Genomic DNA, 26,001 nt, shown 5'->3' on the forward strand with positions numbered 1-26,001 from the left:
GCTCAGATGAATAAGTTTGGTTACAATTTGCAGGAGATGATGTTGCCCGCTTTTTGTTTACAGAGTCACCTGAAAGTGAGAACAGGAGATTGTGCCGTGTCACAAGATATTTACATGCCAGATGCGCTAATGATTCATATGTTCCTTCATGCTTTGGCTACCGAGAGGACATGCCCGTCTGTGCTGATGATGGGTTCTGCTTGGTATCAATCCAAAGTAGAGCAGACCGACGTATATTCGTTTTCATCATCTGAGTCAGATGGCACCAGCAGGTTGATTTTCTTCTTTTGGTGGTTTGGGTTCTGTAATTTCCTCATCGGAGTGTTACTCTTTTAAGACTTCTGAAAGCAAGCAGGCACTTCAAATTCTTAAACATTGGGTTGAGTGCTGTAGCTATTTTTAGAAATCTCACATTGGTACCTTCTTTGCATTTTGTCATATATGCTGTGAAAATGTTCTTAAAATGAACAATATGTGCTGGGTCATCATCCGAGACTGCTATAACAGGAACTATATGGCAGAGTGCGGGTAAAACAGAACAGGAGACATACAATTCTCCCCCAAGGAGTTCAATCACAAATTTTACTAATGCACTATTTTTTTTAACAAGCATCATCAGCATGGATGCATGTCCTCTGGAATGGTGGCCGAAGCATGAAGGGGCGTACAAATGTTTAGCATATCTGGCACGTAAATACCTTGCAATGCCGGCTACAAAAGTGCCATGCAAATGCTTGTTCTCATTCTCAGGTGACATTGTAAATAAGAAGCAGTCAGCAGTATCTCCCGTAAATGTAAACAAGCTTGTTTGTCCTAGCGAGTGGCTGAACAAGAAGTAGGACTGCGTCGACTTGTAGGCTCTAAAGTTTTACATTGTTTTGTTTTTGAGTGCAGTTATGTAACAAACAAAATTACATTTGTAAGTTAGACTTTCACAATAAAGAGATTTCACTACAGTACTTGTATGAGGTGAATTGAAAAATACTGGTTCTTCTGTTTATCATTTTACAGTCCAAATACTTTTAATAAATTAATAATTGAGCACTGTACACTTTGTGTTCTGTGTTGTAATAGAAATCAATGCATTTGAAAACGTAGAAAAACATCCACAAATACTTAATAAATTTAAATCGGTATTCTATTTAACAGTGCGATAAATCGTGATTAATTTTTTAAATGGTTAATTTTTTTGAGTTAATCGTGTGAGTTAACTGCAACTAATCAACAGCACTGTTATATAGTTTTCTATACATAGAATCCTAGAATATCAGGGTTGGAAGGGACCTCAGGAGGTCATCTAGTCCAACCCCCTGCTCAAACCAGGACCAATGCCCAATTAAATCATCCCCGCCAGGGCTTTGTCAAGCCTGACCTTAAAAACTTCTAAGGAAAGAGATTCCACCACCTCCCTAGGTAACGCATTTCAGGGCTTCACCACCCTCCTAGTGATAAAGTTTTTCCTAATATCCAACCTAAACCTCCCCCACTGCAACTTGAGACTATTACTTCTCGATCTGTCATCTGCTACCACTGGTACCACGTTGGCACCATTATCGTAGCCCTGACCTCTCATGTCAGCTATCACAATTCCCGTATCTTCCAGCTTTTTAAGAAGCACATTTGTCATACCAGCTCCTGTAATATCATAGAATTATAGAATATCAGGGTTGGAAGGGACCTCAGGAGGTCATCTAGTCCAACCCCCTGCTCAAAGCAGGACCAATCCCCAACTAAATCATCCCAGCCAGGGCTTTGCCAAGCCTGACCTTAAAACTTCTAAGGAAGGAGATTCCACCACCTCCCTAGGTAACGCATTTCAGGGCTTCACTAGGAGGGTGGTGGAAAAAGTTTTTCCTAATACCCAACCTAAACCTCCCCCGCTGCAACTTGAGACCATTACTCCTTGTTCTGTCATCTGCTACCACTGAGAACAGTGTAGATCCATCCTCTTTGGAACCCCCTTTCCGGTAGTTGAAAGCAGCTATCAAATTCCCCCTCATTCTTCTCTTCCACAGACTAAACAATCCCAGTTCCCTCAGCCTCTCCTCATAAGTCATGTGTTCCAGTCCCCTAATCATTTTTGTTGCCCTCTGCTGGATGTTTTCCAATTTTTCCACATCCTTCTTGTAACGTGTGGCCCAAAACTGGACACAGTACTCCAGATGAGGCCTCACCAATGTCGAATAGAGGGGAACGATCACGTCCCTCGATCTGCTGGCAGTGCCCCTACTTGTACATCTCAAAGTGCCATTGGCCTTCTTGGCAACAAGGACACACTGTTGACTCATATCCAGCTTCTCGTCCACTGTAACTCCTAAGTCCTTTTCTGCAAAACTGCTGCCTAGCCATTCGGTCCCTAGTCTGTAGCAGTGCATGGGATTCTTCTGTCCTAAGTGCAGGACTCTTGTCCTTGTTGAACCTCATCAGATTTCTTTTGGCCCAGTTCTCTAATTTGACTAGGGCCCTCTGTATCCTATCCCTACCCTCCAGTGTATCTACCACTCCTCCCAGTTTAGTGTCCTCTGCAAACTTGCTGAGTGTGCAATCCACACCATCCTCCAGATCATTTATGAATATATTGAACAAAACCGATCCGAGGACCGACCCTTGGGGCACTCCACTTGATGCTGGCTGTCAACTAGACATGGAGCCATTGATCACTACCCATTGAGCCTGACAATCTGGCCAGCTTTCTATCCACCTTATCGTCCATTCATCCAGCCCATACTTCTTTTACTTACTGGCAAGAATACTGTGGGAGACAGTGTCAAAAGCTTTGCTAAAGTCAAGGAACAACACTTCCACTGCTTTCCCCTCATCCACAGAGCCTGTTATCTCATCATAGAAGGCAATTAGATTAGTCAGGCTTGACTTGTCCTTGGTGAATCCATGCTGACTGTTCCTGATCACTTTCCTCTCCTCTTAGTGCTTCAGAATTGATTCCTTGAGGACCTGCTCCATGATTTTTCCAGGGACTGAGGTGAGGCTGACTGGCCTGTAGTTCCCAGGATCCTCCTCCTTCCCTTTTTTAAAGATGGGCACTACATTAGGCTTTTTCCAATCATCCGGGACCTCCCCCAATCGCCACGAGTTTTCAAAGATAATGGCCAATGGCTGTGCAATCACATCCGCCAACTCCTTTAGCACTCTCTGATGCAGCGCATCCCGCCCCATTGACTTGTGCTCGTCCAGCTTTTCTAAATAGTCCCGAACCACTTCTTTCTTCACAGAGGGCTGGTCACCTTCTCCACATGCTGTGCTGCCCAGTGGAGCAGTCTGGGAGCTGACCTTGTTTCTTGCCTGATGGAATCCTGGTCTATGATTGGGGCCCATAGGCACAAATGTAATTCAAATATATATAATAAACCAATAATGCTAAAGCTACATAATTGCTACTCTGCATTTAAAAGGACACTTTAATTTAAATTAAATCCCAATTTTAGCTCTTCCATATGAAAGGGTTTTACCTGAAATGTAATATTAAGGTATATGCCTTCATGAATTAGTGAGAAATTTCATTATGTAAATATTACTCTGCAGCGTTGGAATTAAAACTCATCAGCTTTTTTCGGTTCTATGAGAACCAGAATGTGACACTCTAAATCTAAGTGAAACTTACTCATAACTGGGATGATAAAATTAAAATAGTAAGGCACACACATTAAATAGAAGAAATGGTGGAACACTTAATTAGATTAAAACTGAAAAAATTTAAACACTAATAATGGATAAATGACACTTTTTGGTTCTTAAATTACTTGCCATATTTTTGTCCTTTTAAAAAGTCATTTTTTAAAATGCTTGGATGTTCTTGGATAGTTGATAGAGAATTTGAAAGTTTTAGATTTTACTAATGATTTTTTAAAAAAAAAATCATTTATACGATTCATTTTGCTTGGTCAAGTTTTAAATGCAGTTATATTCATGAATATTGATTTAGTACACTTTTTTTGTGTTTTATCCCCTAAAACAAATAGAAAATCAGCTTATCTGGGGGGAGTTGAATTTCGAATACCTGAGGTACTAAACTTTCTTTAACAAGACATTAACATTTTGAAATGAAAAATTGTGCTATGTCCTAGACTAGACTCTAGTAAACTAAATTGGCAATAATGACCTAATTAAATCTTCAGTAATTAAACCTGCATTTATCAAAAGATTGATCAAAGAGTAAATATCTTAATCAGGCAAATTAACATCTCAAAAGTGATTTTGACAGCCCTGGAGACTGAAAGTTATTAAATCACAGAACAGATACAGCACAGGCAATGACAGTGCATGCTTCCTTTTGGCAGCCTCCCTATCCTCTTCTGGAGGGCCATATTTAGAGTAGTAGCTAGGCTCCAGGCCCATTTAGTCCTCTTCCTGATGACAAGGTGCCAATTGCGTTTGGGGGTATGATCTGAAAATAGGTCTGAGACTGCCAATTCATTTTAAGTAGGCTAGTGTACATTGACATATAAGGAAAAATTCAAACATCTGTGCTTTATATCCCCAAATTTAGGCTTTGTGTGGATACAAAGAAATTCGGAATACTTTTCTAAGTAAAAATGCCTTTGTGTGTTTTGAAAATCCAGATACTGTATCATTGTGCCACTGTGCATGAGGCTAGAAATTGTGAGGCTAAACCAGAGACATAGGAGGGTAAATGCACTGTCATAGTTTGAGTGAAATAGAGTAAACACGACAAATGTTAGTATGCAAATTATATTTTGAAAAGGTTTTAATCATATTTGGTGCTACTTGGGTGAAAAGCTTTCTAAAACCTTTTTTTAGAATTTTTTTTTTTTTTTAGCAGATTGCACCTTGCTTTCCCCACAAGGTTCTAAACTTTTAATGCACTTGGTTTTTAGGTATTGAAAATGAAACTTCAGTATGTGAGGCTACAGATGGCTCTTGTGAAGTTTTTAATGAAAACAAGAATAAGCCTTGTGGGGAATCAAAGAAAACTGGGAGAATCAAAAAGGTCAGTCTTCATAGACACAATGGCAAGACCATTTTTTATATGTAATATATAATTTTAACACCTTTAAAAGATAAAACTTTCCTCAGTGTGCAATGCAAAATAATCTATTGAATTTTCTGTCATTTTTTTTTGTTTATATTTTGGATGAATATTAACTAGGAAGGCCTAGACGGCCTACTCTAGTGACTATGTATGAACTACATCATATAATTGTCAATGTATTAAGAATATGACTTGGAAACATGCCTCAAGTTTCTCTTTATCAGAGAACTACTAATTGTGATATTTTTAGCAGTTGTATTGTGAAGTATCCATTTAAACAAAGTGGGTTTCACTTCTATGTGATGTATAGTACTAAACAATTTATGGTTCAAGCAGGACTTGAATGTAAAACTTGGAAGATAAAGCATCACTATAGAACTACTGTCACTTAATCCTGGACAGTCTCTACATAAAAGAATAAATGGACACAAATCAGACATCAAGAATTATAACGTTCAAAAACCAGTTGGAGAACACTTCAATCTCTCCGGTCACTCGATTACAGACCTGAGGGTGGCTATCCTTCAACAAAAAAGCTTCAAAAACAGACTCCAACGAGAGACTGCGGAATTGGAATTAATTTGCAAACTGGATACAATTAATTTAGGCTTGAATAGAGACTGGGAATGGATGAGTCATTACACAAAGTAAAACTATTTCCCCATGGTATTTCTCCCCCCCACGCCCTCCCCCCACTGTTCCTCAGATGTTCTTGTTAACTGCTGGAAATAGCCTACCTTGCTTTTCACCATGAAAGGTTTTCCTCCTTTCCCTCCCCTGCTGCTGGTGATGGCTCATCTTAAGTGATCACTCTCCTTACAGTGTGTATGATAAAACCCATTGTTTCATGTTCTCTGTGTGTGTATATCAATCTCCCCTCTGTATTTTCCACCAAATGCATCTGATGAAGTGAGCTGTAGCTCACGAAAGCTTATGCTCAAATAAATTTGTTCGTCTCTAAGGTGCCACAAGTACTCCTTTTTTGCGAATACAGACTAACACGGCTGCTACTCTTAATCCTTTTGGTTTTTCACTTTTTAAAAACCTTGTTCTTGGTAAATGTAAAATTGATTAGCAGCAAATATAATTGGTAAAGTCAATTAACACACTATATACCAAATGGAAGAATGAAGATAAAGATGACTGAAGTTTCTTGCAGACAAAATCACCCAGAGAGAATGCAGAGATGAAGTATAAATCAGCTAAAGTAGGATAGAAAGCTAGCTCATGTGTTTCAATGAATGTCTGTCTAAAGAATTTCAAAGAGATCTGCTGATCAAAGGACCTATTTTCCTTCTACATTGAAATATTAAGTAGGTGCAGTTATTAGAGAACTTCCAAATTAAATGCCACTCTTGGTAGCAGGTTGCTGGACTAGATGGACCAATGGTTGCTTCGGGTTGAAATTATGACTTTATTTCCTGCCTTGATGCTACTTGATTCTTTTAACTGTTCACAGACAGATTCTCTTTAAAAAGAAAGAACAGAAATCACAGCTGTTGCTATATTTGAAGATTTCTGGTCCACTATTTTGAAGAATTTAGTCAGAACCATCTCATGGTTTGCCACAAAAATATAACACTGTATTGCACCCCAGAAAATATCACCATTCAATCTTTGTTAGGACTACTTACAAAATCTCAATCATTACTGTTGTATCAGATTTGTTGTCACTGATTCATTCATCTTTAGTCTGTGTAAATTATTTACTACCACAAGTGTATACAATAGTTCCAATTTTATCTCATTGCTCTTATCTATTTTGGGATCCTTGTTTATCTTAACTTTTTTTTTGCTTGCTTAATATTAAGCATATTACATAATGCAATATACAAGCAGTATAGCAGAATCCAATCTCATCACAATACAAATTCAAAGGGTCTTTCAAAAGTTCATAAATTGCTATTGCTTCCAGTCTAATTGAACCCAAGCGTGGTTCTGCAGAATTCCAGTTGTATAAGGCTGTGTTTGATCTTGCTACTGTAGTTACAGATACTCATTTTGAAATGTGATCTGCTCAAGTTATTATTTAACCTGTAAAAAACAGTCTGAGAAACAATATAAACTAGTTAATTTTCCTTCAAAAGTTTGTTTAGAATCAGGACTCCCATAAGAAGTATCTTGAATGGTTGTCACTATATTAACTGGGATTGAAGAATTGTGTCTCCAGCCCTCACTCCTTCTCCATTAGTGTTGAACATCAATCATGCCTGTACTGTCTAGGTGAGATGTAGATCTCTGCAAAGTGCAGTATCTGTTGCTCCTTCCCACCCAGACCTTGAGAAGCCTGGGAGCTTCACCTATGAAAGCACCTGATGGAGAAGGCTACGAGGCCCCTCTCTGATCTGGGTCAGGGAGACCTCCCTATACATCAGCCTCAACTGACCAACAGCGCCCACCAAGTATGTGCCAACATCTAAGCCCCAAGACTCTTCTAGGGCTCCCCATGAGACTAGAGGGCACTCTCAGATCCTCTTTGAGGACTGTCCATAAGAAACATGCTTCCCGCACAAGCCACTTCAGGTTGCGTGGGACGTTGCATTTTGACCTTAAGGATCTGGCTCCTGTGAAGACTCCCAGATTAGAAGGTAAAGCAAGTAAAAAAGAAAGATCAATCAGTCACCTTGGTACGAAAGCAAGAGGATAGGCGTTGGCTCATTCAGTCTGAGTGCTGGTCTGGACCCATCATCAGTAGAGCTTTGATCATCTAAAGACTGTCTGGCTGCCACAGATGCACCAAGTCCTTCAGACTTGACTGCTGCACTCCCTATACTCCTGGAGGAATTCTATACCAATAAATCTTAAAATTCTGCACACAATATTTCAAAATTTTGTATATTTTATTTGTCAAAATAACAATATAATCATGCCTCCCTCATGCAGATCGTGGCAGCAGTCTTCCCTTGCCGCTTCAGAGAAGCAACCATGGTACCAGGATCGGTGAGCGGAGCAGACTCTGACACTGGGGAAGAGCAGCAGGTGTCCACTGCAAAGGAGGCAGTCCCAGCCTCTTCCCCAGTGGTACAATTGTGGACCAGATGAGGCAGTTGCAGGGCCTGGGTGGGCTAGCTCACCCAATGACTTCAAGGAGCACCAAGCAATGCTGCGAAGGATGGCCTTGAATTTGGGCTTGAAGGAAATGGCAGAGCAATTGAACAACTTATTCAATGTGCTTACGGCATCAACCCCCTCACAGGTCGCATATCCTGTGCACAAAGGGGTTTTAAAGATAGTCAAGGCCCTCTGGCAAACCCCATCCTCTATCTCCCCCCAACTTCCAAGTGGGCCTAAAAGAACTATTTTGTGCCTGCTAGAGGGTTTGAATACTTGTATACCTACCTGCCCCTGGGATCGCTGGTCATTTCTGTGGCCAATGAAAGGGACAGGCAAGGGCAGGTGAGTTTCACTCCCAAAAATAAAGACGGAAGAGGTTGGACGTTTTCAGAAGGAAAGTTTATTCGATGGTCAGCCTTCAGTTTAGAGTGTCTAACCATCAAGCCCCACTGGCCAGATACAACTTTATTTTGTGGGACTCCCTAAACAAGTTTAAAGACTCTCTGCCTGGGGACCTGGGCCAGGAGTTTTCCACCATTTTGGAGGAGGATACCGCTGTGGCGAGGCGCTCCCTCCGGATGGCCTGGGATGTGGCCGATTTGGCAGCATTTCAAAAATGGGTCTTTGGCCCCCTTTCATTTCTGAATTAAGAAATAGCAGTAGTAGAACCCTTTTCCCCTCATGTCCCAAGGGACCGCCTCCGCTTCCAGCCATAGGTGGTTTTCCACTTCTTGAATGAGGAGTTGCTCATGGGAAGTGTCCCTGAAGAGGACACGGGGAAAGGAGGGAAGGCTGAAAATTACAGGGTGTTGCCCAGAGATATTATGTCAAGCACCCAGCAGTCTGAGGTTACTCGCAAGCAGACCGGAAGGGACGCAGGTGGCTGAGGAATGACTAGGGTGCTGGATCCTGAGGCATGCTTGGGCGCCATCCTTGAGCGCACCCTCAAAACTAGTGTTCTGGACCCCTGCGTGTTTTGAGGAGCCCAGTTGGACAGGTGAACAGGAGGCAGAGGGGCAATGGTGAAAGCTGAATGCCATGACTTCATCTCTTTTCTTAGAGGAGCCCTGCCGGGGAGGCCAAGGCCTAGAAGATGGGGGTGGCCTGAACTGTCTCCTCGCTGACTGCAGTGTATGCAAACCTAGTGAGCGGAGGGTAGCTTGAGTGTCCTTGGGTCCATGCAGCCTCGCAGCCATTTGCTCTAAGAAGAGCCCACTTCCATCAAAGGGGAGGTCCTGGATGGAGGACTGCATTTCCTGGGACAGACCCTCAGATTGAAGCCAAGAACTCGGCCCCATCACCCTTTGTGGCCCTGTCACTGATTGTGGTTTCCAATGCCTTGGACCTTGGCTGGGGGGCCCACCAGAGCAATCTCAGCATGAAGGCTGTTGGTCCCAAGACAATCGCTTGGCCTGCCAGGCTTTCCTGCCTTACCTGAAGGGCAAGGTGGTGCAGATCCTGATGGACAAGGCCACAATGTTTTACATCAGCAGGTAAAGCAGAGTCCGGTCATCAGCTCTTCGTCAAGAAGCTCTCTGTCTGAGATTTCTGTGTGCAGCATGCCATTCATCTTATGGCTGCACACTTCCCCGGAGCCAGGAACATGGTGGCAGATTGCCTCAGCATGACCTTCTCATCTCGCCACAAGTGATCTCTCCATCCGGAGGTGGTCAGCATGATCTTCCGAAGGTGGGGGACTCCCTGGGTGGACTTGTTCATGTCCTGGAAGAACAGAAAGTGCTACATATTCTTCTCAATCCGGGGGATTGACGGGGCTCCCTATTGGATGCCTTTTTGCTCCCATGGCTGTGGGCTCTAATGTACGCCTTCCCAACGGTGCCATTAATCCATAAGTTCCTTATGAAGGTCAAACAGGACAAGGCGAAGGTTATCCTAATAGCCCCAGTTTGGCCTCATCAACGCTGGTTCAGCGTGCTGCTGGACCTCTCTCTGGCCGCCCCGCTGCGACTGCCACTCTGGGTGGATCTACTGTTTCAGAACCACAGCATTCCTTTGCACCCGAACTTGGCAGTGCTGCACTGGATGCTTGGCTGCTGCATGGCTAAACGCACAAGAGGAGCCCCAACCCCAGACCCTGTAGGGCTGGGCGGCGGCCGGCTTAGCCAGCAGTCCCAATCCCAGACCCCCGCCGGGCTGGGCAGCCTGTACCCTGCTGTGCAGGGCAGCCAGGAACCCAGTCCCCACCGTGCAGCCTGGTGATCTTTAGCACACAGCTGGGCTGTAGCTGTGTGTTAATTGGGCCACGGGTTGAGAACCGCGGGACTAGATGATCTCAGTGGATCCTTCTGGCCTTATCTGTGAATCTATACATTTCAGAAATACTATAGGTATAGTCTATAGCAGGGGTTCTCAACCTTTTTCTTTTTGAGTCCACCCCCCCACCCTCCAACATGCTATTAAAAACTCCACGGCCCACCTGTGCCACAGTAACTGGTTTTCTGCATATAAAAGCCAAGGCCAGCATTAAAAGGTAGCAAGCAGGGCAGTTGCTTGGGACTGTGTGCCAGAGGCACCCCTGCTAAACTACATTGCTCAGACTTTGGCTGCAGCCCTGGGTGGTGGGGCTCTGGGCCCTGGACTTCAGCCCCATGCGGTGGGCTTTCAGCTTTCTGCCTGGGCCCCAGCAAGTTTAATGCTGGCCCTGCTTGGCGGCCTTCCTCAAACCTGCTTGTGGCCTCCTAGGGGGCCCTGGAGCCCTGGTTGAGAATCACTGGTCTACAGAGTATCCCATTCCCAGCAAAATTCCTGTATACAGTCCTCTTACCACTGTTTACCACTTTCAGATATTAATACACTTGTTTGCTTTTTTTACCATCTATCCCAGGGTGTCTTACACCTTCTACAGAGGGGGCAAATTCCTTACTTTGTCTCCTGGACCACAAATATAAACTTACAGGCTTACATTAGTATCCTTAATTTACAGTAGAACTCACACTGATATCAGTGGAGGCTTGCACAAAGGTAAAATATAGTTTCTATGGTAAACAACTTAGTTTCATTACTGTTGTTGGATACCTAATTGTTATTTTGAGGTTGTCATTATCATGCCAGAAAACCAAAGCAGTTCAGTGGGCTGCAGCTGCCTTGTTGACTAGTCAGTGTAAAACTGAATCTGTTCCCCTTTTGGCATGAAAATCACCAAGAGGAAAAGCCACTGCTGATGAGATCCTCCCATTTGGGATATTTAATTTTTGGAATATGAATATCCTTTGCAAGCTAACTGATATCTGGCATAATTCTGTATGTCTCGGAAACAGTCTAGTTTACGGAACTGCATTTTAAATTATATCCATACAGCTCTTGAAGATCGTTGTAAATCTCTCCGAACAACAGATTTCCTTTTTCCATTTCATTAGCAATTGACATAATTTTTTGTATTCGTAATATAACACTTTTATTAAGTGAATTAGTTTGTATGTTTGTCTTTATACATTTAAATTAACCACTTTATGGTTGCATACTGTAGGTTGAAGAGAATCTGTTAAGATTTATTTTACTTCTCTTGTATATTAGACTTATTTAAATAGTTATGCCTCTCTTCATTACAGAAAACATAAAAGGTGCTTGAAGCTGCAGATTCATTAGCTTTGAAATCAGTGGCAGTTTTGCCTCAGTGCAAACTGCAACATTTGACTGATAGTTATTTAAACACAAACTGTGGCTTTAAATAACTTCATTGGCACTTATGTCATCTTTTAAATTTCATTTTTTATATTTAAAAAGCACATTCCGGTGGTGGTGGTGGTGTATTAACTGAAAACCAGCAAACTCTCAAGTTAAACAACAAGCCAGTTGGAGAGGCAAGCAGATTCATCTGTCAAGGGACCAGGAAACTAAACCTCTTACATTTAAACAATTAGAGTAATGGTTGCAGGTGGGTTTTTTCTGTATGGGTACAGTCATAGTTGTGCTAACTTTTTAATTGAAATTGTTGCTGTAGGAGCATAAAACTGCTGTGACAGGTTCGGTCACAGAGACCCCCTTGGGACTGTCACCTGACGTGCTGGAGTAGCCTCTGAGCCCATTTGCCCTGCCTGCTTGGGACTCCAGAACCCTGCCCTGTTGAGCCAGACACGCTAGCCTGCTGCAACACAGATAGGTCTGGTCCATGCCCCAAAGCTGCAGACTTTAACCAAAACTGCTCAGCAGGTCACCTATCTCCAGCACCCAGACACCCAGTTCCCAATGGGATCCAAACCCCAAATAAATCCATTTTACTCTGTATAAAGCTTATGCAGGGTAAACTCATAAATTGTCCACCCTCTATAACACTGTTAGAGAGATATGCACAGTTGTTTGCTCCCCCAGGTATTAATCACTTATTCTAGGTTAATTAATAAACAAAAGTAATTTTATTAAGTATAAAAAAAATAGGATTTAAGTGGTTTCAAGTAATAACAGACAGAACAAAGTAAGTCACCAAGCAAAATAAAGCAAAAACACGCAAGTCTAAGCCTAATACATTAAGAAACTGAATACAGGTAAATCTCACCCTCAGAGATGTTCCAATAAGCTTCTTTCACAGACTAGACTCCTTCCTTGTCTGGGCTCAATCCTTTCCCTGGTACAGTCCTTGTTAGTTCCAGCTCTGTGGTAACTAGGGGATTTCTCATGACTGCAGCCCCCTTTGTTCTGTTCCACCCCCTTTTTATAGCTTTGGCACAAGGAGGGATTTTTAATCTCTCTGGGTCCTCACCCCTCCTTCTAAATGGAAAAGCACCAGGTTTAAGATGGATTCCAGCATCAGGTGACATGCTCACATGTCCTGTGAGACCCCAGGCCCCATTCTTCCAAGGCTGGCCCACACTACCCAGGAAGGTTTGCAAGTAAACAGAGGTATTTACAGGTCATTGATTCTGAAGCACCCTTCAAGGCTCCCACTTAATGGGTTTACATCAGTAATACTAGTTTATATCTTATTTTCCTAACTTCAGACATAGAAATAATGTATACAATCAAATAGGATGAACACACTCAGTAGATCATAAGCTTTGTAATGATACCTTACAAGAGACCTTTTGCATAAAGCATATTCCAGTTACATTATATTCACACTGATAAGCATATTTCCATAAAACATTATGGAGTGCAACATCACAACTGCTCCGAATTAACTTTGAGAAAACTTTTTTCACATTGCTCAATGTTTTAATAAAAAGTAAAGTGTGCAATATCTGTCTCCAGATCATTTGGAGAGATGAGCATACATTAGTCAATGTTTATTTGGTATTTTTTTAGGATTAAAATTAGATTCAGAGCAGTAGTTAAAATGTTTGACCTCCACTGTGTGTCTTTTCCAAACTTTCTCTTTTTTTTTTTATTTCATCCTCTTTTTCTTCCTTTTTTCCAATAGTAGTCCATGGTGTATATTTTTCCAAATTGTCGTCATTGTGTTTCTTGTTTTCTACTCTCTCCCTTCGCCTGTTATCTTTGGCATTCTCTGTTGTCTTCTTTCTTCTGCCTCTAAAATCTCCCTCTCCTGAACTTCTTTTCTGACTTAGACAGGGAGAGATTAATTGTTTAACTCTTCTTACATAAGAACAGCCATACTAGGTCAGACCAAAGGTCCATTCTGGGGGAGTGGTGATGAAAGTGGGATTTTGGGATTCCTACCAAAATGCTGACTCTAGGTTCTGCAGAGGGTTTCTTTTCTTGTTCATCTCATGTCTTTAATTTGAAGCCATTCTCCCTGTCTTTGTAAAAGTATCTGGCTGTTGGAAAAGAGAGAAGATTTTCTCCTTCCCACTCCAAATTTCCCTGGCCTTTATGAGGGAGTGGAGCCTCTGTCGCTACTCCAGTCTCCTGGGTACTGTGATGGGAATTTTATGGTACTGATCACCTTTCCATCTTTCTAGGAGGGAGGGATGCTACTCTGCCCTCACCCTTCTTTGTTTGTGGGTTGACTGTCTAAGGGAATAACTCCAGTGCCTGTATTTGCTGTTAATCATAGCCAGGCAATTGTGTATTCTGAAACTGCAGAACTTGCCATGTAATTCTCCCCTTGCTGTAGAATTGTGCTCCAGGATTTGTTTTCATTTTAAAAGAACAGTTGTTTTTAGTCGTTGTTGTTGCAAAGGGAACACGGAAAATCTGAGCAGACTGTAAACTATTGCAGGGATGCCACCCACAGTGTGAAGATGGTCTGAAATAATAGCTCTTTGGCACTCCCTCAATCACAGGGAGGCCCCTTGGACTTTGCTGTTCTGTGGCCATGGAATTTCATTCTTCCAAGGTGCAACAGAACCAATATTTTTGCAGTGAAATTTGCCGTTTTGTTGCAGCCAGTACCTGACATTTAGTTTTGTCTCCCTGTCCTGTCAGCACCTGTCTGTCACTTGCTCTGCTCTCTAGTGTCCTATGAGGAGTTAATTGAATTACAGTGCATATACTTTTAACTGCTGCATGGAGCTAGGAAGAGGAGCCAAGAATCTAAGTCTGGTATTCAGTTTGCAGGCGGGGACAGAAAACCCAGAAGTGTAGGCAAGCTGGGCAATTTTAGAGGTCCAGCAAGTAGAGCAGGGTTGTCTGGAGAGTATAGCAACAATTCCTTAACTTTAAAAACCACTGTGAATAACTGATGAATGTTGTCAATGGGTGTTATCAACTATGAGACAGTCATGCATTTATGTGTGGGAAGGTGAGGGATTGGGAATGAAAGGGGTTTCATGGTGATACAATAAATGCCCTGGATTTTGATGTCCTTGTGCTCTGAAATATGGGATCCTGATCATAGTTTTCCTAAGCTACACAGTGAAATTGACCTAATTCTTGCCTGTTTCATTGCAATCTACATGGTTCTGTGTTATGGACTTGGTCATTGAAATACTTGATTTCTAAAATGCAACAGTGAACGCTGAAAGTATGTCCCTTAGTTCTGAGCAACTGGCAGAGGCCTGGGAGCTGGTAAGGCAAGCACATGACCTAGAGGAGATGGAGTAGGGCATCCCTAAACAAATTGAATATTGTTCTTTCACTCTGTTTTGCTTTTAACTGGACTTGACAAATCCAAACTAGTTATCTAGTGTGTGATCACCACTAGGAATGATTCCCTGGCCAAACCCTTGGCAGGATGAACATCTGAGTAACCTGTCTGAGATTCAAATATGGAAAGTTCAGTTCTTTTACCTGGCTTTCTCATCTGGTTGAGTAGATGAAAAGCACTTGTAGTCCTATTTCCTTTGTCACTGAAATAATTCCACTCTAGGTTGTGGCTTTCTCCAGATTTAGTGGTATAGCCAGTAGGGGAATATTTGGACAAAGTAGTGCATATTAAATAGGTGGCATATGTTGCTTGAACAAATGCTGCTTGGCCTGTGAAGAAGATGCCTAACTTCCTCAGACCTTATGTCCAGAACTTAACCAGGAACAAATGTAAAATATTATTATTCCAAGCAAATTTTTATCATGGATGCATTTTATTTAGCAGTAAGAGAACAAATTTGGAGGTTGGGTGTGTCTCTTTGCAGAATAGGTCAGTTAACATACAGGAAATATCACGTTGTTTTTAAGTATTGGCAGGATTTATAAATGCTGTTTCTTTTGAGAGGTATTGAAATACATGTTTTATATTGCATGTGACTTGGAAAAAATATGCTTGTTGGCAGATTCTAAAATGAAATATTTAATGCAACTGTATTTATGAGAGACTTAAAGAAAAAGCAGAAATCATGTAAAGGTCCTATATGTGTCTAATTTATAACACAGCATGCCTTCCAGACTTTGTGTCATTTGGGAAAAATATGTTCTGTTTTAGGATACGAATGTGAAGGTCTTTAGGAATCACAGATGAATGATAAATAAAAAGGGTCATTTTGCCTAATGCCACCTTTTCCAGTGTTTTTATTAACAATAATTCTGGTATAAAAGTGCATTAGAAACTCAGTGATGTTCCCCAGATGGTTTTTTTTTACCATTTAGAAAAGAAACTGCTAATTCAAACATGTTTTATGATAAAAGCACAATGTAAAATAAACCAGACACAAATAGTGTAGATAGTGTGTATATAAAGGGGGAAAGGGAGTAAAAGCAATTAATTTAAAAAATGTAGAACTAAAAATTAAAACATATAGTTTGGCTCAGTTTTCTACTGGCCAACCATCTTAAAACACATCGATTGTCCTATTGAAGCAATAGGACACATCTGCTTAATAGATGACACCTAGCTTACAGAAATGTGCACTTCTGAATGAAGAGGGAATAACTAACTGTTCATTGAGAGTGAAATTCACCTCAGTTCGTAGTTTGCATATGGACTTCTGGGTGAATTTGGTGTTCCTTAAGCCTCATGGTAGACATTTTAAAAGAGAAGCTACTGACGGAGCATTCACACAGGCTAGTTGCTGTATTCATTCTGTGTGCTCCAGAGGCTCTCTGATGGCCCCACAAGGCTGTCTTTAAAGGGAATGGTGTCAGGACAGGCTGAAGGATCCACAGTTGTGTGGATCCAGCAGTTTTTATACCCTGACTATGTGCCCTGTAGGCTGCAGCCAATATCTCAGTTTATAGGCTTGAGAAGCAGCTGCATGAGGGCTGTACTAGAACTTTGTGTATTGACCTTCAGTTAAGCAGCTTTTTTGGTACATTTGAGGTAACATATCTTTGAATACAAATTCAGCAAAGTGGGAACCTGACTGTTAATACTGGTGTATTCCAAAGTATTGAGTTTGTGCTGAGGCAACCCACAGTAATATAAGTACATAGGATGAGATTTGCCACCCAGGCAGAGGGAATTGGATGGGAAACTGTAGTCTTTTAAAGCCATCTTTGTGGTCTCCCAGCCCATGGCCTCTGGGGGCTGGAGAGGCCTCAGTGTAACTTAGACAGCCCCTAAATTACAGCAGCCTCTCTGGGCTGTGCTATGTGCCACAGTGCTGCCTGGGATCCCTGCAGCATGTATGCTTGGGCCCTACCCAAGCATAAACCTCAGTTTCCCCAACCCCTGCCCCAATACACCCACTATGGCTACCTTTTGCAGTGCCTGTGCTGGGGCAATACTTTCATAGCTAGATATGGGGCTTTTTAGGACTTCTTTACATGGCTCTAGCCCTTGCCCTGGGTGTAAAGTGGCCATAGTAGATCTGACTCCTAGTGTTTTTACAGAGATACAATCTAACTATTGACTGCACCAGTATTTTTACTATCCACCATATTCTTCTAATGGCTTCCGTGACACTGCCCATAGGAATATGCTCCATGCTGGTAATAAACAGGACCATATCACCTGGATCCAGATTGATACGGACTTTATTGGAGGGATGTATTTGAGTGCCTAATATGAAAATGAAAAGTCCAGAAGCTGGATTTATTTTTTTAGGAAATTGTATTAAGCTGATGAAGTTTCCAAGAGCTATTGATACTAACAGCTTATGTGAATTTGGCAAAAATAAAGTGGAAAATCTTTTGGCTAAAAAAAAGAATGAAATGTAATTATCTTAGATATGTAAATTAAAAATCTTCTTTCCAGTCATTAGGATAGCAATAAATACAGACATAATCAGCAGGTGCTACCATGAGCAAGTTAAGTGTTTGGTAAGATGCATTGTATGTTTCTAGTTAAGGTGCAGCAGGACTGAGTTAAGAAAAGCTTTTCTCATTGGCTAATCTTCAGCTATAGCTCATATTTATCACCACCATTTCAGCACACCACCTCACTTTTGCACTTTTTCTTTTTGTTTACTTTGTTATTCCTCTATGCTTGACTGCTTAATTTCTTTCGTATTCTATAATTGTTTACTTTTGAACTATTATATGTGTAACTTACAGCAGTGTTTCCTAAATCTCAGGTATAATAAATATAAATCTTTTCAAAAATATTTTTCATAGCTGTGGCTAGCGCTTGTGTGTTTTCAACACACACATTTTTTTGGTCCTGATTCTGTATATGTGTAGAAGCATAAAGTCAGATGCAAGGGTCAATCTAGACTAATCTCTTGCCAAGTTGGAGGTTTTGTTGAATCTAAACCATCCAAGATGGATGGCTATCCAGCCTCTTTTTGAAAACCTGCAATGAAAGAGCTTCCATGACTTCCCTAGGCAGTCTGTTCCATTGTCTTACTTTTCTTACAATTAGGATTTTTTTTTATGTAATCTAAATCTCCTATGCTGTAGTTTGAACCCATTGCCTCTTGTTCTGTGCTCTCTGGCAAGAGAACAACTTTTCTTCATCTTTTTAATGGCTGCCTTTTGAGTATTTGAAGACCACTATCATGTCCTCCCTTAATCTCCTCTTTCCAAAGTAAACATACCCAGTTCCTTCAACCTTTGCTCATTTGGCTTGCAGTCCATCCCTTTTATCAACTTTGTTTCTTGCCTCTGGATCTTTTCTAGTTTCTCTAAATCGGTAACCGAAATTGGACACAGTACTCTAGCTGAAGCCTAACCAGCAACACGTAGAGCGACACTATCACCTCCCATGACTTGCATGCTATGCCTCTGTTAATGCAACCCAAAACTGCATTTGTTTGTGTTGTGTTGGTGGTTTTTTTGTTTTGTTTTTTTGTTTTTTTCAATCAGCATTGTATTGTTGACTCGTGCTGAGGTGGTGATCCTCTACAACTCCCAGATCCTTCTCAGCAGTTATCCCACATTCTGTATTTGTGCATTTGTTTTTTCTTCCCCAAGTGTAGCACCTTACATTTGTCTTTTGTTGAATTTCATTTGGTCATCTGTAGCCCAGTTCTCCAATTTCTCAAGATCCCTCTGAATTTTAGCTCTATCCTCCAAAGCGTTTGCAGCGCCTCCCTCTCCAGCTTTCTCATCTGCAGATTTGATCAGTATGCTCTCTATTCGTACATCCAGATAATTAATAAAGATGTTAAATAACACCAGATCCAGAACTGATCCCTGTGGAACCCCACTTGAGACCTCCTTCCAAATTGCCATCATTTACTCCTGAGGGCATTTTGTGCCAAAAAATTAAAAATTCTGCAAGTTTTATTTGTCAATAAATAAATGCAGAGGCTCCAGTATGGCAGTGGGGAGCACAGTCCACTGGCTGTACGAAGGTTGGAGATTACCCTGCAGCCTCCCCACCCTGGGGACACAAACTCAGTGGTGAGGCTGAACCTGACCCTGACACAGCACAAGGCCTAGGCCTGTCCCAGAAACACCCTGGGGCCCTGCCCCTCTACACCAGGTGTGGGGCAGGCAGGCTCAACCAGGCAGGATCCAACTGTGGAAGGAGCTCAGTATGGTGGGATCCAAGTGTAGGGTGAGAGGATTCTGTGTGGGACAATTTGGGTGTAGGCAGTTCAGTGGGGGGGATCTGGATGCACAGAGACTCGTTGTGGGGGTTCCATGTGCAGGGGCAATGGGACTCTGCAGGGACTTGCAGGTAAAAGTTGTTGGGGTTCAGCGGAGAGGGCTGGGAGAGTGGAGCTTGATGGAGTGGTGGTCTGGGTGTATCTAGTTGGGGGTCTGGCTTGGGGGTCTCATGTGGGGGCTCAGGGTGGTGTACGGGGCTGGGGCTCATCAGGGTGGGGGTTTGAGTGCAGGGAGCTCAGTGAGGGGTGGTCTGGGTGCAGGGGTTGGGGTGTGAAGGCAGGAAGTCTGGGTGAAGGGGGGCTCCAGATGCAGGGTTGAGGTTCAGTGGGGTGTGGTTCAGTTATGGAGGGCTGGGAGAGTTCTGTGTGTACAGGGTGAGGCTTAGTGGGGATATCTGGGTATGGGAGGTCCAGATGCACGGGGGTTGGGTGGATGCGAGAGCAGCTCCCTGCACAGTGACCCCTCTCCCCACAGCTGAAGAGTGATGGGGGCAGGAAGCAGGGGAGGATGCTAGCTTCCTGCAGCTGGTGGAGGTTTCTGGAGGAGGGTTTGATACAGCCCCAGCCACTCCTTGCAGGGGAAAAGGAAATCCCGTCCTCTCCTTCCTCCAGCCCAGCTGATCCCAGCTCAGGGTAGGAGCCATTGGCTGGGGTGTCCCCAGCCCCGTGGTGGTATACCTCTCTGCCAGGTGCCTGAAATGGTGTAACTGTGCTGCTAGGGAGTGCTGTGTGACTGCTCTTGCAGTTTCCCTTTGCATCCCTGTCAGTGGCGCAGAATTCCCCCAAGAGTAATCATTCCATTAACAGTGACTCTTTGTTTGAGGTTGTGTAACCAATTATGTGGCCATTCAATGGTAGTTCCATCAAGCCCACATTTCTCCAGCTTGTTTATCAGAATGTCATGAAGGACTGTGTCAAAAGCATTGCTGAAGTCCAGGTACATTATGTCCACCACATTCCTCCTATCTACTAAAACAATTACCTTGTCAAAGAAGGGAATCAAGCTGGTTTGGCGTGATCTGTTCTTAGTAAATCCATGCTGGCTGCTAGTGATCACCCCTTCATCGTTCAGTTATTCGCAAATTGAATGTACAGATATATACATTTCTAAAAATTCTATTTCTGTGTTTGTGTATTTATTTCCCAAAAGCTGAACTGTGGTTAGTCTCTCTTCTTTGGAATTTCCTTTAAGTTTTTATTGTCTATTTCAAACTCTGAAAACTGTCTTTTAATGGCTTTTCTGTGTCCTCGTCCCATTTCTTTTAAAAATAATATATTTAATTAACGCAGGATAGGAACAAAGCGTTTAAGCAAAAGGAAAAATGTGAATGTATTTACAACATTGATAGTTATAACTCACTGTATAATCTGAAGCCAAATTGTTTATTTAAAACCCATTCACATCAAAGAATGCATATGCATTCTTGCTGCAAAGTAAAAGCCATTAGTCTAGTAAAATAATTCCAAGGAACTCCCCTTTTCTTATAGTGGATGAATTACTTAACTATACAATGGAGAACAATTCTGCACTGGTAGGGGAGTTTATACTGTGGGTCTGTTCTTTCTCTAATTGTGATTCATTAATAACTAAGATGCAGTGAGGCTTTCAGCCATCTCTTCAGCCTGTGCTACAAGCTTTAAGCTGATTTACAGTATCTTAAGCATTCTCAACTATGTACATGATTCAAATGAAATTAGTTGTGGGGAGGGGTCAGCAAACTTGAGGTTGTGGAATGGCATGGGGAAACATTAGAAGAGACACTGTGGATCAATAGATTTGCAGGAAAAATTCTAGAACACAGATTTATTTAAAAAATATATGAATCAGACAAATATGTTCAAACAAACATTACATACTGTTTTGTTACTGTGGGTAGTATATGTAATGTAGTACTAAGCAGATCTGCTTGCCTTCAGTTTTTGGAAAACTTATTTTAGGTATATCTGTTTCCTAGGTAGACAGGTTGATGCTATATGCTTCAGAAAGATGAATAAGTACTTTGCCACAATTTTTTATGTTAAATAAAAGCAGACTTGCTAAGAGAATGAATATATTCTGTATCTTGGTAATATACCTAATTTTCTTTTAATGATCGATTACCAGCTTGAAGGTAACTCTAAGTATGGTAGCTGTACAATGGCATTGGACTGAAGTTTTTATAAACTAATTTTTAATGAAGTATTAATCATTATCACCAGCTGAAACTAGTATTACAGAACCATCTTGTTTCCACCGTCTTTTGCCCAGACACCATTACTTTTGTTTTACTGTTGTATCTTAACAAATGGTTGTCACAAGGGGGTTCCAAGGATCTATCCCTCCTTTTATAATAGATTCTAAGTTTTCCCCCAAGAAATTTTTTGTTCATATAAGTGATTGTTAACATATTTGGATGGGGCCATTGGAGCATTTGTTTATGCTTCAGAGAAGGGCAGATGGCAGAAAGTGTTTGTGCAGTTTTTAGCGGTTGCCTTCCCTGATGCCGAAGTGCATCACTTGTGATATGCCTGAACATCACTGTCCTTGGAATCATGTGACATGTAATCTGTTCAGAGCTCTTATTTCCTGCAACATGTAGCAGTCCTGTGAACTACTGTCTTAATCCTGATTTACTTTGTGTCTTTAGTGGAATCTCTTGCAACTTAGTTTCTGTGGGAAAAAGTTTTTTTCATATTTTTGACTGTTTTCTTGTTCTTCCTTTTTAAAATCTCTAGCCAACAAGAACATTAGTCATGACAAGCATGTCCTCTGAGTAAGTACTAGATATTTTTGTGACTTTCTATTCAGTGTAAATTTTGAACTTGTTTACAGCCTTGGCTTTCACATACTGAATTAAATTTATTTGTAGGTTATCCATGAAATATATTTTTTTCTGTTGACTGGCATGCATATGCTTAAATACATGGAGTTATTCTGTAGACTAGAGCATGGGTTCTAAACCTGGGTTATGTGTACCCTTGGGGTACGCAGAGATCTTGCAAGGGGTACATCAGCTCATCTATATATTTGCCTCGTTTTACAACAGGCAACATAAAAAGTAAAAAAGCGAGGCCAGTACAAACTAAAATTTCACACAGACAATGACTTGTTTATACTGTTCTATATAATATACTATACACTCCAATGTAAGTATTTATATTCCAGTTGATATATTTTAGAATTATATGGTAAAAATGAGAAAATAAGCATTTTTCGGTAATGGTGTGTTGTGACGCTTTTGTATTTTTACATCTGATTTTGTAAGCAAATAATTTTTAAGTGAGGTGAAACTTGGGGTACAATAGGCAAATCAGACTCCTGAACGGGGTATAATAGTCTGGAAAGGTTGCGAGCCACTGAACTAGAGAGAGCACGTTATACTTGTGCTATACAGCAGTTAAAGGTAATAAAACTACAGTGAAAACTTCAATTTGAAATAAATTGGGAGTTTTGGGGAGGAAATGGAGGATTATACAGTAAATAGCATGGACTTTTTACCCATGTCTTTGGTTTTGTCCTTATATATTTGAATTGTTTTTGTAAAGAACATCAGAACGGTCTGAAACATCAGTTTAAATGTTTTCTTTTACATAAATAGCTGTTAAAGAAATATTTCTTTTAGGGTTTTTTAGACACTTGGTTACAAAGCATTAAAAGCCGGATGCCACTGCATATTTGTGGAAGAGTTAGTATTTTTCTGGCATATACTTTTTATTCTCCTTAAACTCCTACAAAATAAAGATCATCCAACAAAAACAAAGTCCTATATTTTATGCTAAATTCCTTTGGAAAAAAAATGAGTTATTTGTGCCACCCACGTCTGTTTCAGGTTTGAAACCATTTGATAAACCATGATGGTTATATAAAGATGAATACTTTAAAAATGCACTTTTCTAAAGTATTTCTTTAAAGATAGCTTCTAACCATGTTTCTGTCAATTTTTCCACTTTCATTATAAAATAGTTCAGGAAGCAGAAAAACTTAAAATATATTTTTAGTGTTATCTTTATGCTTCATGAAACTCGACACGTAACACCTATCCATTTTAGAGCATCAGTGCACTTCACAAGTCTTATATTTAATTGCACAACATGACATCCCCTATAAGGTCGGTAAATATGATCACCATGTTACAGATGAGACAAATGAAGCACAGGGAGGTTGTGATTTGTCTAAAAACACAGAAAAAGTCTTGGCAGAGCTGGAAAAATAACCTAGGTCTCATGGCCATATTGCAAAACCATCCTTTCTCACATTAAAAGTAATCTTCTTGCATGGATCCTCCTTTTATATATATTACTAAATCTGCTTAATATTTGAGTATTATTTCACTCAGTGTATGTTATGGTACGTTAGTTATATGGCTAATGGTAACCAACTTTGTCCCTCAAAAGTCTTTTAACTTTGAGCTGACTGCATTCAGAGAGCACATTATAGATTGTGTTACCCAGTATATGGGTGGGCAGACTACCTCTGGAAAGAGGAGGAAATGCATCCCTCGAGAGAGAGAGAGAGAGAGAGAGAGAGAGAAACCATCGGCCAAGAGCCTGTTCTGCCTGAGTAGGAGTCAGGGCTATAGAAATGGGTCAGTGGAATTTAAGTAAATATAGGGTGTGGGATAAGTGGGTGTCTTGACATTGTTTTCCTCTTATAAGAGCATAGCATCATCCACTGGCCGGCAGCAATACCTAGCCATATTGTGCTTCACGGAATTACAAACCCGTAAATCTGCATGTAGTAGGTTTGTAGTTTATTGAAATGCGAATTGGCTAGTTTGTATTGTAAACTATGATCTTAGAGCTATTTCAGTTCAGATTCATATTGTAGGACCTTTCCTCTCATTCCAGAGCATATCTCATATAGCTACCAAAAAGAGCCAAGATAAACTGTGTGTGTAAAACCTACCCCCTGAAGATATAGTCCAGATAGGGTCAGCATCCCTGTGGGTTCAAAGTTGCCATGACCGTCAAACACAATATCTGTCTAACTAAAACACTCTTTGCAGGATAAAGGAAGCATAAATATATCCAGTGACAAATAAGTAAGGCTAAGATGATCACAAATGAGGGTCTAAATTTAGGCTCCTAAGTGTATATTCAGGCAGTTAAATAAGTTTAAAAACAGTTCTGCACTTGGCATCTCCTTCAGTGGGAAGTCAATTTGCTAAGCTATTTGTTTTCTTTAAATCTCATTTTAAAAGCTTTTGCTGTCTCTCTGAAGAATCCTTTTAGGATCTTCTTAGAGTTCTGTGCACTCTTTGTTTTAGCCAGTTTATTTTGGGAGCTTTTTTTATTGAGTTACTTTCTGCAGAGAGGTTTCAGAGTAGCAGCCGTGTTAGTCTATATTTGCAAAAAAGAAAAGGAGTACTTGTGGCACCTTAGAGACTAACAAATTTATTTGAGCATAAGCTTTCGTGAGCTACAGCTCACTTCATCGGATGCATACCGAAAGCTTATGCTCAAATAAATTTGTTAGTCTCTAAGGTGCCACAAGTACTCCTTTTCTTTTCTGCAGAGAGAAATGTGGACGGAATGAAAAAAATGCCCCACAAGCTATAAGAGATGTCCTGAACATGCTTACAAGATGGCATTAATTGACTTATGAGCTCTGCCTATTTTTCCTGAGAAGATCATCATTGCACTAGATGGGTGAATCTGCTCCAGGCTGTTTCTTAATTACTTGATCTTGAGTAGAGGTGTTTCTGAGCTTCCTCTCAAGCTGCCAGAAGTCAGGTCTGTGGACAGAAAAGACATTGGAGTCAAGCTTTTGGTTACAGTACTGCAGCAGTAAATTGTTCTCGTACATCATCTTTCCTCAAGGGATACCAAGATCTCAGTGGTCACACGATGACGTATTTTTGTACTTCAATGTTCATATTCATAGATAATATACTTAGAACTCTAGTTACAGGGGGACATTCGCTATTTTACATGGGAATTGTATCTGGTGGCAATACTTTGTAGTACTAGTGAGCTTCATGCTCTGGTGATTGAACCAACATACAGTAATTTTTATGATGGTTTTGAGGTGTCTAGACAGTAGGGACAAAACTTTAAAATTAGGCATTTGAGTTCGAGACACCTAGTTTAATATTTAGGCTAAATGTTGCCTGATGTTTGGAGGTGGTTGACAACTGGAATTTCCCAATGAAAACTGTTTAAGCAAAAGTTTTTCCTGAATTTTTACATTACTTTTTATACAGTAACTATTAGGGTATATACATAAAACATTTAATATTGAGTTATACTGATTGTGGATTCTCTGCCCCCCTTCTGTGTTTTGGCAGGAAGCAGTGTGCAATAATTCAGGTGATGAATAAACTGGGAGGCTTTTTGTTTTCGGATGATGTATGTGAAACGACTACTCACGTGGTTACAGGGAGTCCTCGTCGCACCTTGAATGTAATGCTGGGAATTGCCCGGGGCTGCTGGATTGTGTGTTACGAATGGGTAAGAGAGATATATGAATTTCACAATAAAGTAAATCAAGTTTGTTTGTTCAGCATTAGCTAGGATATAACATCCCTATCAAAATCTTGCCATAAGCAATAGCATCTTCATTATTCTTTTGCGTTAAATAGAATTCTGTTCTGAAACATGTACAGTTCAACCTCACAATAATATGCCCCGCGATAACGTGAATTTGGATATAACACAATCATAAATTGGCTCCCCTTT

At 41.0% G+C, this 26,001-nt stretch overlaps 1 protein-coding gene across 15 annotated transcripts in view; it reads left to right on the forward strand.

The window, feature by feature from the left end:
• The window catches only part of MCPH1 (microcephalin 1), a 229,824-nt gene that overhangs the window by 42,500 nt on the left and 161,323 nt on the right, over positions 1 to 26,001 (forward strand). For 10 of the 15 annotated variants that reach the window (XM_038397543.2, XM_043510353.1, XM_038397542.2 and 7 more), the window contains 3 exons: positions 4,854 to 4,966; positions 22,060 to 22,097; positions 25,611 to 25,773. In XM_038397543.2, the coding sequence (XP_038253471.1) occupies positions 4,854 to 4,966; positions 22,060 to 22,097; positions 25,611 to 25,773 (314 nt within the window). The remainder of the gene's footprint in view (positions 1 to 4,853; positions 4,967 to 22,059; positions 22,098 to 25,610; positions 25,774 to 26,001) is intronic. The other 5 variants (XM_043510357.1, XM_043510358.1, XM_043510359.1 and 2 more) reach the window with 2 other exon arrangements.

The sequence above is a fragment of the Dermochelys coriacea genome, chromosome 3 (genome assembly GCF_009764565.3).
Source record: "Dermochelys coriacea isolate rDerCor1 chromosome 3, rDerCor1.pri.v4, whole genome shotgun sequence".
NCBI lineage: Eukaryota > Metazoa > Chordata > Testudines > Dermochelyidae > Dermochelys > Dermochelys coriacea.